The 14479-nt window shown below is 49.4% G+C and overlaps 1 protein-coding gene across 1 annotated transcript in view; it reads left to right on the top strand.

Moving 5' to 3' along the window:
• RAB31 (RAB31, member RAS oncogene family) overlaps positions 1-14479 on the top strand; it is a gene marked incomplete at its 5' end in the record, with an annotated part of 32825 nt that overhangs the window by 15035 nt on the left and 3311 nt on the right. The window contains 3 exons of the mRNA XM_010131998.1: positions 1-38; positions 1954-2060; positions 6188-6297. The exon at positions 1-38 is cut by the window's left edge and continues 10 nt beyond it. Coding sequence (XP_010130300.1) covers positions 1-38; positions 1954-2060; positions 6188-6297 — 255 coding nt within the window. The remainder of the gene's footprint in view (positions 39-1953; positions 2061-6187; positions 6298-14479) is intronic.

The following is a 14479-nucleotide window of genomic DNA, read 5'->3' as shown; positions in this document are numbered from 1 at the left end:
CAGCAGCAGCCGTGATAGTTTATGACATCACCAAACAGGTAAGACCGTCCGTACGCTTTTCGCCCTGTTAACTGCTCTGCTTGGGCCAGAGCTGGAGTTAAAACCCGTGACTGCAGAAGTATTTGCCTGTTAATGCCTGTTCATGTCAGCGGCGTGTAAATGCTTCGGTATTTTGTGTGGATTTGGATGGAGGAGTCCAACTGCCTCAAAAAATGAAATAATAAAGTCCGGCTTCTCTGTGGTTTAAATTCCATCTAGACAAAAGGTTGGAGCCTGCATTTTGTCAAAGTTTCTTTGGATTTCCTCTGGCTGAGCAGACAGGATGATATCCTGCAATATCCCTCCCACCTCCACCTCCTCTGTTCTCTGTGTGGAATTGAATTTAGATTGTCCCTGAGGAACAGTTTCTTCCCCGCTGGGGTTGTCCAGGGCTGTCCCAGGCTGCCCAGGGCAGTGGTGGAGTCCCCATCCCTGGAGGGGTTTCCCAGCCCTTGTGTCGAGGTGGTGCTGAGGGACAGGGGGCAGTGGGGACCTGGCAGTGCTGGGGGAACGGGGGGACTCGATGAGCTTAAAGGTCTTTTCCAGCCAAAAAGATGCTGTGAATTCTTACCACAAAAAGCAGCTGGCTGCTTTATCAGCTGGTCAGAAATCCAGTTGTTGGCATATTACTGATTTTAAGATGAATTCTTTTGACACCTCACGTGTGCATTGCAGGACTCACATCTTGACTTTGAAACCAGTAATGAAATAACAAGTTCCTGACCTTTGTCTCACCATTATTTATTTGGAATGACGTTGAATTTTCAGATCCTGAGCTGCTCTGGCTCATTTCTCAGGCAGAGGAGGCTTAGAGGTTCTAGCTGCTTCTGAAAGAAACCCCTGCTGATAAAGCTGAGGTAGAGGAGGCGGTAATGGGTGGGTGGCCAGGACAGTTCACCAGCGGTTTCATCCCTTCCTGCCAACTGAATTATTTACCACTAGGCTGAGAGGGCTGGGCTGGTTCTCCAGTGCGTTAGTGTAATGATCTGTGGCTGATGGTGGTGGCCACTGTCGCACAGCGGTACTGCTCTGCCTTGCTAATTTGCCTAGAAAAGATGAGGAAGAGCGAATCGCGCTGGATTGACGCTCATGTTTAATGTAGGTATCCTAGAGTTGGTCTTGTAACGCATCGTAAGGATAGAAGGTTGTTTTGCCAGCCTTTCTCCGAGCTTCGTGGAGCTGCTCGCAGAATAAAGAGGGGGAAACACGAGAGGAAGGTCAATGTGCATTTCACTTTCTGATGTTTAGTATTCAGTGTGGATCGTTAAAGCAGAAGGGATGGTCTTTTCCCAGATGACTGATGGTTCCTCTCCCTTCAGTGATACTGATTTCGACAGAACTCTCGCAGGCATTTCTGAAGGGGAAAAAATGATTTAGGATATGTTTGGGAGCTCACTCTGAGCTGCAGTAATAATTTCAACCATGCGTTATAATTAGAATCTCCAGGAGCAAAAGTGATTTTAATGCTCTTGGTTCATTAGCATAAAGAAATAGAAAATTTGCTATAACAAGGTAGGTAGCAACAAAAAGTGTCTGAATTCTGTCCTGGGAGGGAAGAAGCCGAGTGAGTTGTCTGGTTTCATGAGTAAGTTGAGGTTTACTAGGACACGGATTTGGAGATGTGGTTGCAGAAGGTCACTGTGAAATCTCTCCTGGATGTTACCGAAGATGCGACAGAGGTTGAGGTGCCACTGGGCAGAAGTTGAAATGAGGCAAACGAAGCTCACACTGGAAGTGAACGAAATGAGCTACTAGCCACACTTAAAAAAACTGTGGTAGCTTCTTCATCACTGAAAATTTAAGAAAAATATTCAGTGCTGCTGTGGGGGCGGAGCAAAGGGAGAAGTTCCTTTAACTTAATAAGCAAATACATCGGCGGACAGTAGGCTGAAGCTGCTTTGTTATTTCTCTTAGGATTCGTTTCATACTTTGAAGAAATGGGTGAAAGAGCTTAAAGAACACGGTCCTGAAAACATTGTAATGGCCATCGCTGGAAACAAGTGTGATCTTTCTGATATCAGGTAGTACATCCATTTTTGGTGTGGCTTTGATTGCGGTAGCTGTGTCGTTTCCTTCCTTGGTTACCTGCCCAGTTGTTTCACTGCTGTGTAATAATAAAAATATACTATTATTTACTGTTACCATATACGATTACTATTGCTATATGCTGTTATAATATATAATTTTGGTCAGCTCTATCGAGTTTTTCCTATCACTAGTGATTCTACCCAGGTACAACCTCGGCTGCAGCAGCCCAGCTGGAATTGTGTACTTTGGTTCTTTAACCTCTCTTTAACTGCCCTTCCTGCATATTGGCACAATCTACACCCTGAATCCTTGGGAATGGAAGAACATTCTCCTCTTTTTCTTCCCGTTCATGTTAAAAGGTGCAGAATGTGTTAAATGATGAGCAAAGCCAGCAACGTAAAGCTTGAAGGATGGGATGGGCCGGAGGTAGAATAGTGTTATTCAGAGAACTTGGGTTTGCAACAACTGAGAACATCCCATAATAGTGGATGTAGAAAGTGTATTTTGGGGGTTTTTAGGAGTAAAACTTGTGTCACCTGCATGAGGCAAAGAAAAAATTCTTTACGGGGAGGGTTGTGAAGCTTTGGAACTGGCTGCCCAGGGCAGTGGTGGAGTCCCCATCCCTGGGGGGGTTTCCCAGCCCTTGTGTCGAGGTGGTGCTGAGGGACAGGGGTCAGTGGGGACCTGGCAGTGCTGGGGAACGGGGGGACTCGATGAGCTTAAAGCCTCTTCCCACCAGATTCCGCGATTCTGTGAACCTCCTGGGTAAAAGAGGGGAGGGTTGTATCCACGCTCCTGCGGAAGAGCCGAGATGATGCGATTTGAGATGACAGTGAAACCAGAGTCACTCCCCTCCTTGTTAGGTCCATTTGGGATTTGTATTTATCCTGTCTGGAAATTAAAGCATGTCCTGTTGTTCAGTGGTGACCCTTCGTGTCAGTCCACGACTCTGTTACTTCAGCCGTGGGTACGGACTCAGTGGCTGTGGTTGTTCTTTCCTCTTAGGTCCTCGTAGACTCTCAAGGTTATTCAAAGATATCCCCTGTTCTTTTACAATCATTACTTGGGTCCAGGGCCACCAAATAGTGTGTTGGCATCTCCTACATCATGTTGTAATACTCTTGTCAACATGGTGAAACTATAAGGCAAAAGTAAAAGTTTCCCAATACAAAGTGGAAAAAAAGAGGAAAGGACGGTTATAAAATTAAACCCCCAAAACCACTTACCACAAATCAGTTTTCAGTTGCCTGAGAGTCACTTCAAATTTATTGCTGAAGTGTTCCCAGCCTGATTAAATCAAGGGTAATAAGTTTGGAGGTTGTGACAAATGGCACCGATTGCAAATGAATCCGTAACCAGCCCTGCCCCCGCCTTGGGGAGCGCTTGCCGTGGCAGCGAGCTTCTCACCGCCGTTCCACCAGAGGCCGGTTAACCGGGGGACACGAGGGAGAACCCGCACCCCAGAAACGCCGTGAGGATGCTGGGGCCCCTCCCCGAGTGCCTGTGATCTTCCCTCCAGGCCGTGCCCAAACACCGCCCGCTGTTGGCTGCTTGCTGATCATCTTCTTCTTGCTCCGGCTCCGCCAGCGCAGCTCAGAATGTGCTGCTGTTTCCGTGGTGCTCGTTGTCCTCCGTGAGCATTCTAATGCCTCTTATTCTTTGTTTTTCAGCGAGGCTTTTTTCTCCCCGTAATTATGAATAATTTTGAGAATATTTTTTTCCTGCAGCTATTCTTTCTGCCTCCCCCAGCCTTTTTTTTCCTTCTAAAGCCATCCGGCCACGTCCAGCTAAAGAGATTTTGGTGGAAAAATAGAGAGCAGCCTATCTCGTACGTGACATGTTTTCACAGTCCTTCCAGAAATCTCATTGTTTATGCAGTACACGCAGCTATCTGCATTCTCTGGCAGCTTTATGCCTTCCAATTTCCTTCAGTAAAAATGATTTTAGGTGAAATGTGTCCCCAATTTATCAGGTTGTTTCCAGCGAGCAGAAAACCCGCGTGCCTTTGGGCACGGGGAATTTAAAAACACGTGACGGTGTGAGCGCACGGGGCGAGCTGCTGGTTGTGAGCGTTTTTGGCATCTCTTTTTTGGCCCGTTAGAACTTTCGGCAGATGTTTGGCTGGATATCTGAGACAGCTGCTGCTCAGACCAGCGCGAATAGACGCAAAGGAGGCTGAGCTGCCCGAGCTGGTTTGATTCTGCCATCTCTGTGACTGTAGGAGATAATGTGGGGAGGGTCGAATGGGCTTCGGGGCACTCTGTGGCAGTCAGTGTCTTCTCCGTTTTGAAGGGGTTTGCACAGAGACAGGCAATTTTATCTAGAGTAAATCCTCATCAGCTCTAGTACTGTTGAGTGCTTGGCGTATTTTTAAGTCATAGTAAAAGACGTTTCCTTCCGATACGTGTCCGGCCCTTCTGACAGGTCATTAAAAAGGAGTTTCAGAAGCAGCAGCTGAGACTTTAGTGTCAGAACGTTGTAAGTGTCCAAAATACTTTTTGAACATTATAGAATTTCTTCCTTTGCTGTGGTTTGACTGTTAGGTTAAGGTTCATTTTCCTTATCTCCAGGGCCACCCGCAGAGGGTGGTACCTTTCATGACAAAGGCCAAGGTGCCATTTCCGAGGTAGACAGGTGACCGCTGCCTTCCCTGCGGCTTCCGCAGTGAAAAGACATGTAAAACAAAGCAGCAGGTAATGGGAGCAAGCGCTGAATCCAGGTGCTGGAATTGCCAGCTGAGTTTTTGAAAGCTAAGTCTAATAAATCAGGCAATTATCCCGCCTCTCTGCATGTTTCCCAAAAGCCCCAGGGCTCTCAGCCTTTCCCAGCACAGAGATGCTCCAGTCCCCTCCTCATCCTCACAGCCTTCCCTGGGCTCCCTCCAGTAGCTCCTTGTCTCTCCTGAACTGGGGAGCCCAGAACTGGACCCAGAACTCCAGATGTGGTCTCACCAGGGCAGGGTAGAGGGGGAGGAGAACCTCCCTCGACCTGCTGGACACAGTTCTTAAAGCACCCCAGGAGACCATGGCCCTTCTTGGCCACAAGGACACAGTGCTGGCTCTTGGGTCACTTCTTGTCTCCCAGCGCTGCCAGGTCCTGCTCGGCAGAGCTGCTCTCCAGCGGGTCACCCCTGCCCTGCACTGCTGCAGGGGGTTGAATATTCCCCCCAGGGCAGGACCCTGCACTTGCCCCTGTTGAACCTCACTTGGTTCCTCTCCGCCCCACTCTCCAGCCTGTGTGGGTCTCACTGGATGGCAGCACAGCCTGATGGCGTGTCGGCCACTGCTCCGGTTTTGTACCATCAGCAAACTGGCTGAGGGGACACTGTCCCTTCATCCAGGTCATTGATGAACAAGACTGGACCCAGCCCTGGCCCCTGGGGGACACCACTAGCTACAGGCCTCCAACTAGACTCAGCACTGCTGATCACAACCCTCTGAGCTCTGAACAACTGGACAAATAGTAGTGCTGGTGGCCTGGTGTTCTCCTGGTCGGGGGTGCCTTGGGTGCTGTTAGTGTGTTCAGTCTGATTCTGAGCCTCTTCTCACAAATCAGGGGATTACAGGCAGCAGTGGATACAAAATCAGGGTGTTCTACCAGTGATTTTAAGATGGTGTCACGTTGGTGACGTGGCACGGAATGGAAGTCTTCCCCCAGTGCATCTTTACTGCACATCGCTCCTACCAACGTGCTCGGAGTCAACGGCTTCCGTATTTCTTTCAGAATCGTTCAGAACCCTGTTGTGTTTGAACACTTTGGATCCACAGAATTGTGTCTCGTTCCTCTAGTGTTTTCGTGCTTTCCTTATCGGGGTCAAGTTTAAAAACCAAACAAATGGGGTTATCATTCCAGTTATCTTTCCGTTCTCAAGGCACGGATTCAGAGCAAGCCCAAGAAATGTGCAGATCCATCATTGGTCAAATTTTGCTATTTTGAATATGACGATCTAGATGCCATAAGAAGAAGAACGACAGTGTTTACTTTTGCAGGGAAGAAGAGCAGACTAATGCTTTTCTGATTATTAGGCCATGTTTGAGATTTTCATTTTTTCAGAATTAAATTATTTTTTGAAAACCTGGGGGGTTTTATTTGTAAATTTTTATTATTTTTCTTTCTGCAGGGAGGTTCCTATGAAGGATGCCAAAGAATATGCAGAATCTATAGGTGCAATTGTTGTGGAAACCAGTGCAAAGAATGCTGTTAACATTGAAGAACTTTTTCAAGGAATAAGTAAGTAAACGCTCCCTTTATTTATTTATTCCCGATTGTTTGGAGGTCTTCTGAGAAGAGCTCTTGGGTTTGGTCTAAAAACTTTGTAAACTTTGAACACACCGGAGCAGTAGATGTGGGCTGAGTAGATACGGACCTATTCTGTCTAAATTTGTAGATAAATCCTGACCTGGGCCACATCTTCTGTTTCAGACCCAGCCTGTCTTAGAGGCGATACTGTTGATCTTATCATCGTATTGATAAAAAAGTAGATGTTGAGAAACGCACCTGGAGGGCTCCGATAAGTAGAAAACAGTCATTGCAGTGGAACCTGTTAAAAAAAAATGTTTTCTCTCCAAGTCTTTTAAACACGATGAGGCTGATGTTCCTCATGAGGAGAAGAAGAACAGTTTGTGCAGTTTGCCTTCTGGTGGTTCCAGTTTTGGTCTCTGGTCTCTGGCTGCAAGTGGGAAGGACCTTGTGGGCTGGAAGGGTCCTCAGGAGACCAACTTCCCGCTCAAGGGGACTTGATAGCAAATTCAGACCACATTGCTCGGGCCGTTTTCTGGCTGGGCCCAAGAGCAGAGGTTCCACAACCTCTCTGGGTAGCCAAGTCCAGTGTTCAAACAGTCCTCACAGTGGCATCATCCTTGGTGTATCGAGCCAGAACCTCTCCTGATTCAGTTCATGGCCAGCATCACCCGTTGTCCTGGGTGCACCTCAGTGAAGAGCCTGGCTCTGTCTTCTTGGCCACCTTCCCCATAGGTACTGACTTTGGGGTCCCCCAAAACCATCTCATCTCCAGGCTGAACAGGCCCCATTTCCTCAGTCTCTCCTCACAGGGCAAGTGCTCCAGCCCCCTGACTGTCGAGGTGGCCCTGTCCTGGACTTGCGCCAGCTCGTCAACATTTTTCTCATATCGGGGGGCTCCAAAGCGGATGCATTACCCAGCCTGTGTTAGGCCGTATCTAGAAGGGGGTGACCACCATTGTGCTATCATGTTGAGCAACCAGGTTGGTTGGACATGGTTACCCTTGGTAAGTCGATGCCGAGTGATCCCGATCACCTTCTTCACCTTCATGTGCTCCGAAGCAGCTTCTGAGAGGATTTGCTCCGTGGTTTTTCCACAGTGAGGCCATCCAGCCTGTAGATCCGTGGCTTGTTATTGCCCTTTCTGAAGACAGATCTAAGATTCACCTTTCTTCAGTCATAGGGGACCTCCCTCACCCTCCACAGCCTTTCCAAAACAACAGCCTTGCAGAGACGCTGGCTTGCTCCCTCTGCCTTCTCAGCCGTTCATGGATCAAGCTCCGTTCTCGATCCTCTTCCATTGCTGGTGGTTCCTCCTCTCCCTGAATCCTCTTTTGGGATTCAGAGACCTCGGAGACAGCACGTCCAGAAACACAACTTTTTTCCCCTCAAGTCTTTATTTTATTGTTTCACATATTCATAATCAGCTCATATGACCTACCACGCTGTGCCTGGCCGAGTGTTTGCCTCCCGTGCGTGGGATGTGTTTGAGATGGTTGATAAGAACCGACATTCCTAGAATACGCTGCCTGGTGTTTTACCTCCTGTAGAAGAGGAGGAGCGTGGAACACGGCTGGCTAGAGGAACCAGTTCTCCCTCGTGATACTTTACTTCGTGGTCTGCGCCTGACGTTCTCGTGGAAGAGCTCATCCTTGCCACGTAATTTGATAATTATTTCTGTCGTTGACAGGCAGTGCTGCAGCTGCCAGCGTGCACTGTCCCTAATAATGGATATAACAGACGAGGAAAATCAGCTAAATTAAGTTTAGTATGAACTAGATACTCAGGCAAGTGCACTTAATTCCACGGGCAATTATTTCTATATATAGAAGTATGTGGTCTCGGTGGATGTGCTCTGACCTCAGCGAGTCCTCAGTGGAGAGAGAGGAGAGAGGTGTGGTGTGTGTTTATAGAAACAGAGTGGAAACCAAGTGAAAAATGCTTAATTAGCAGGAGAATTAATTAGCGTGGTTGTGACTGGGCAGAGGGTGTGGACAACTTTCTGATGTACGATTACCAAAAGAGTCCGTGCACGCCCAAGTCTCGGCCCTCTGGGGCCGTGTCTCAGTGTCACACGGAATCACAGAATCATTTAGGTTGGAAGAGACCTTTGAGGTCACCAAGTCCCCCCGTTCCCCCAGCACTGCCAGGGCGCCACTGCCCCCTGTCCCTCAGCACCACCTCGACACAAGGGCTGGGAAACCCCTCCAGGGATGGGGACTCCACCACTGCCCTGGGCAGCCTGGGACACACCTGGACAACCCCAGCGGGGAAGAAATTGTTCCTCAGGGACAACCTCAACCTCCCCTGGAGCAACTTGAGGCTGATTTCTCTTGTCCTGTTGCTCGTTTCTGGGGAGAACACACCAACCCCCACCTTGCTCCACCCTCCTGTCAGGGAGTTGTCAGAGCCAGAAGGTCTCCCCGGAGCCTCCTTTGCTCCAGGCTCAACCCCCCCAGGTCCCTCAGCTGCTCCTCAGGGCACTTGTGCTCCAGACCCTGCACCAGCTCCGTTGCCCTTCTCTGGACACCTCCAGCCCCTCAATGTCCTTCTGGGAGTGAGGGGACAAAACTGACCCCAAGATTGGAGGTGTGGCCTCCCCAGTGCCCGTTGCGGGGGGTGATCCCTGCCCTGCTCCTGTGTGGGCTGATTTCAATCGCGTGGTGTTTCAGAAGTCACGCCGCACCTTCAGTTTGACTTTCGTGCTGCTGGAGCATTCGTGTCCTTCTCCTCGTGCTGCTGTGGAAGGGCAGCAACTTCTGTTTCCTTTGGATCTTGGAGGTAGACTGTGTGTGTTGCCTGTTTCACAGCCTGGATTTGGAAGGACATTCCAACATGCGTGGAGAATTTCTCCATGAAAAACCTTCCTGAAATCGATACCCAAACAGAACGGGTAGACTACATTTTAATTGAGACAAAAGAATTCACCTCCTGCTTGCTCATGCTTTTCATTTCCCAGGGGTGTTTGAACATAATCATTTTTCCTCCCTGAGGTGTCTAACAACTGTCTCTTTTCCAGGGAAAAAGTTGTGAACGGAGCGAAATAGTGTAATGGGAAAAAATTACTCGACTTAATGATACAAAGAAGGCGGAAATTAAAAGAGGAACTGGGGTGTTTTCCTGACAACCGGATAAGTCCTGGAGAAATGATAGAGATTATGGACAGATCACTTCATCTCTCACGTTCTTATATTACACTAATTCAAAACGAGTTTTTTAAATAAGTTTCTCTCAGGATTTGAGTATTCAGCTGCTTTGAGGGATGTCTTAATACCACAATCTCCACACAAACCCACCGCCCTTAATTCTCCTCGGGAAAATATGAGATGCGAAGGACCAGACCTGATAAAAGTTCCTGATTTTTTGAAGATGGGGCAGGAGAGGGACTCTGCAGGTGGTGTAGTCAGGCGAATAAGCTGGAGGAGGCAGACTGAGGAGAAGAGTCAGCGGAGACGGTGTTCTCCGTGCTGGGGAGGTTTCGCTGAGCCGTGGAACGGGGTAGTGCAGTTCTGTCCGCCCCACTTGGGCTAAATTTTCCTCATTGTGTTTCTTGAAAGGTTTTGCTGATAAAAAGGGTTTAAGATTATTCGTGTGTTCCAGTAGTTTTCTTTTAATAGCTGCGTGTCTGTAGGATCAACTGTTATTAACTTTTTATTCCCAGCCTTAGAAGAACTGTAGACACCACGGCTACACCACTGGTGTAGACTTCAGCAGTAGAAAAATGCCAGGCATGTGCAGTTACACGACAGCGGTAAAACAGAGTGGGACGTTGTGCCTGTGTGGGGGTCACACCAGTTCCGTATCACCCCATACTGGTTGTGGGGATTTAGTCCGCTGACCGCTGCTTGTGCCTGGGACGGGAGCTTACTCATTAGAACCGGTTTTCAGTGGCTGAACACGCTGCCCTCGGTGTGCTGTCATTTAGTGGCAATCACACCTCGTGATTTTCAGACACCCGTTCACTTGACAGCTCAGATAAACCTTAGTTACCTTACTCGAACCTGGTCCCCGCCCAGCTCTTCCTCTTCAGCCTCCGAGTGTTGCCTTAGCGTGAAGGTGCCCCAGATACACGAGAGAAGATGGCACAGAAACCACCCTCCGTAAAATAGAGCCGGGACTGTCCCTCCCAGGACGAGAGGAAAGGACAAGAGGACACGGCCTCAAGTTGCACCAGGGGAGGTTGAGGTTGTCCCTGAGGAACAATTTCTTCCCCGTTGGGGTTGTGCAGGCCTGTCCCAGGCTGCCCAGGGCAGTGGTGGAGTCCCCATCCCTGGAGGGGTTTCCCAGCCCTTGTGTCGAGGTGGTGCTGAGGGACAGGGGGCAGTGGGGACCTGGCAGTGCTGGGGGAACGGGGGGACTTGAGGAGCTTAAAGGTCTCTTCCAACCTGAACGATTCTGTGATTCTGTGCAATGTTGGAGGTCAGTGTGCTACGAAAGATTGAGGCGTTTCAGCATTTTCTGTGGAGGGTGAGAGGGAAGTGAGGAGCAACATCATCAGAATCCCTCTGTGGGAAGTGTTCAGAGTTGTTGGCACGCGCGTTCTTGCTGATACTGGTACTACGCGGCTGATGTTTAAAAATCCAGATGATTATGTTCTTCCTAGATGAGGCTTCCTAATGAGAGCAGCGAGTTTCTGTCTCGAGATAGAACCTTTCATGTGGTGAATGCTGGGTTATAATTGTGTGAAGCTATTGATTTTCTGGTGCCTTGCCAGCAGCTCATATATTGAATATTTAATGTAACCCAAATACTTCTTTCCTAGAAACACTAGGAGACTAAAAAAAAACCCAAACCAAACAACCCGAACCCAATCTCTAGAGTTCATAGTTTAACTAGTTGTATACTGGACAAACTAGAATGTGTGAAATCTGTCTGTGGCCTGGGCAGGGGCCCTTTCCGGCAGACTCTGGATGGTTGCACTGACTCAGATGGATTTGCAAGATCTCCGGCTTTGTGAGTGAGGAGTGTGGTGGTTTCCAGGCCGTTGTCTGCTGTTTTGTGGGTATCGGTGAACTACTTCGAAGAGGTCTGTGAAGGACATGCCCAGAAAAGCAAGTGCAGTTATGTTACAGAGCGATTCGCATCCTCCAAAGCTCCTAGCTGAATTTTTGCGGGGGCTGTTCACCCTATGAAAGGATGGAAAACCATCGCCCTAACTCAGGTCTGAGATTATATTCCTTACAGTTTATGTTCCCTGTATTCTACAATTGGTTCTCCTCTTGCTTTCAAATTTTGACTTCGCCTGAAGTTGAACTTGGGAGGTCCTGGATTTCTCTCCAGCCAAAGCAGAGCTCTTCAACATAACTAACCCCAACCAGCCCAAAGTGAACCACAGCAGGACCCCAAGTCAAGGTTGGATCTCTGAGTGATTCAAGCAGGAGTTCATGTAAGAACTGATACATGTAAGATTTAAATCCTTTTTTTTTCCTCTGGAGTTTGTAATTAAATGACTAGAATGTAGGTGTATTGCTAGAATTAGCAAGAACTTTGGTGTCAGCAACCCATGGTTTTGCTTAAAACCCCCCCGAGGCTTTATTTGCTTACGTGGAGATGCTGTTAGGTGTGTTATTCAGAGCATTAAAATAATTGCAACTTAACTCTGCTTAGTTATGCAATATCCTGCATTGTAAACATGGGTTATCTCGATTGAACACCTACAACAGGGAGTAAACAGCAGGGAAACGCTGCTTCACTGCCAGTGCGGGGCAGAAAAAGAACGAGGGACCGACTGGTGGGCTGAGCTTTGTACCCTGTGAGAGACATGGGAACTTCTGAGATACCAGTGACACTGGTTTCACAGGATGAAAGGATCGTCCTTTGTGAGGTGGCAGGACAAGAGGTAGCAGTTGTAAACTGAAAGAGGGGAGGTTTAGATGAGGTGTAAGGAAGAAACTCTTCACTGTGAAGGTGGTGAGACACTGGCCCAGGTTGCCCCGAGAAGATGTGGATGCCCCATCCCTGGCAGTGTTCAAGGCCACACTGGAAGGGGCTCTGAGCCCCCTGCTCTGGGTGCAGATGTCCCTGCTCCCTGCAGGGGGTTGGGCTGGGTGAGCTCGGAAGGTCCCTTCCCACCCAAACCAGTCTGTGATTCTATGATTTCCTCAGTGAGCCGTGAGGAAAGCTCACCTGAAGTGTGGCAGCTGACAGGCTGCTGCTCTGGGGTGGAGTGAAATGGATTTCGCATCCTGCGCTAATGTAAATCTCCCCTCCCGCCAGCCCCAGGCGCCCTTGAGGAGAGCTCACCTGAACTGTGCCAGCTGACAGGCTGCTGCTCTGGGGTGGAGTGAAATGGATTTCGCATCCTGCGCTAATGTAAATCTCCCCTCCCGCCAGCCCCCTAAAACAATCAAGTCGTACGTGGTTCTCAGGAAGAGAACAGACGGGAGAAGCGCGCAGGAAGGCACCGTGCGGCACCATCACGTCTTGCCTCTTCCCCTTGGCAGAACTCTTGTAGCTGGGTTCGGTAGTAGGACTGGGCTTCTTTTGGACTTGGACTTCAGCATCGGGGTGTGCCAGCTTGGGCTGACCCCTTGTTTCCACTCCAGACCAGTACCTGTCCAGTGTGCTGGCGTGGTTGTCCCTTTGCCAGCACCGTAACCAGCGGTGGGATTTTGCCCTTACGCTCAGCCTTAAGGCTGTTCCCAGCCTTTCGGGCAGTCCCGTACAGCTCAAGGACGATACTAGCTTCGTGTTAAAAACCCAAACCAGCCCAAAAAAGCTCAGCTCCGAGCCTGATATTTCTGAGCTAGTGGATGTCACAGCTTGCAGCTGGAGCATCGCCTTCCCAGAGGAGCACAGCGAGCTGATTTCGTGGCTGTGGTGATGCGTCCTGCCTCCAGCTGCAGCAGAGCGATCCCCGCTGCCTTTCTGCCAGTTCTGCGCCCAGTCCCTGCTGTCCTCCTTCCCTGCTCCACTTCTCCTTCTCCCTGCCCATGTTGTTTACCTCTTGCCCCACCCTCCCGCTTCCCAGCCCCTTTGCCTCTGGCGCTCTCCCAGAGCTGCCAAATGCTGATGAATCTCTTTACCTCAACAAATCACACATTCAGCAGCAGGAGTTGGAACTCTACCAAGTGCTGGAGAAGACTCTCCTCACCCTGCTCTGCCTCAGCCCAACTCAACCGTGCCAGAATGGAGGGGATGCGATTGACTTAGTGTCTCCCACCCATTAACCAGGATGGTTCACTTTGGAACCGCGACAGTTTCTGTAACGCTACATTTGAGCAGTCTCTTGTGACACTTTATTTTACACGCCGCAGTGTGTTTACTGGAATGAGGTCAGGGAGGACCCCGAGACCTCTGCACAGATGTGTAGAGGTGCGTGGTTACACCTGCGAAACCTGGTCTGAACACTAGTTAAATGAGACCAAAATATGTGATCAGATATTTGATTCATACAAGTGCAAAACCTAATTTTAAAGTTGCAGTCAGTGGGTCTAACTCCATAGAAATACCAGCAGTGGGAACCATGTGGGACTTTGCTGTCCCAGTAATAGTGTATCCCTAAGATGCTCTCTTCACCAGTTCAGCCGCAGAGTTCTTAGGTGAATGGATTTGCATCTGTTTTTCTCTGTGCGACTGACTTCCATCTGGAGTGCTGCGATGAGAAGGCTCCAGGAAGACCTTTCTGTGACTTTTCAGTGCTTCAAGGGACCTCTAAGAAAAATGAGGACAGACTTCAGCAGGGGCTGTGGGGACAGGACAAGGGCTGATGGTTCCACTGCCAGAGGGAGAGTCAGAGCAGAGAGAAGGGAGAGATTGTTGCTGCTGAGGGTGGGCAGAGCCTGGCGCAGGCTGCCCCCAGAGGTGGGAGCAGCCCCATGGCTGGCCCCATGGCAGGTCAGGTTGGCCCTTGGGGCTCTGCGCCCCCTGCTCTGGGTGCAGATGTCCCTGCTCCCTGCAGGGGGTGGGGCTGGGTGAGCTTTGGGGGTCCCTTCCCACCCAAACCAGTCTGTGGCTCTCCGATTCTGTGTTGGTGGTCTTTGGCAAGCTGGCTGGTTGTGTCCTGCTCTGCAAAATGGAGAACAGACACCTCTCATGGTCTGCTTTGTCATCTTTAAGTTAGGCAATGGATGAGTTTGGTCTCTCATGAACCTTCTGAGCTGCCTCTATGTAACAGAGCAATCCTGGGCTTGAAGAGGAACTGTCTTCATCTTTTTCTTACTTCAGCAGCAGC

Source organism: Buceros rhinoceros, unplaced genomic scaffold (genome assembly GCF_000710305.1).
Source record: "Buceros rhinoceros silvestris isolate BGI_N320 unplaced genomic scaffold, ASM71030v1 scaffold10652, whole genome shotgun sequence".
NCBI lineage: Eukaryota > Metazoa > Chordata > Aves > Bucerotiformes > Bucerotidae > Buceros > Buceros rhinoceros.
The sequence above is the reverse complement of the archived record's forward strand: the minus strand, read 5'-3'. Positions and strand labels throughout refer to the sequence as shown.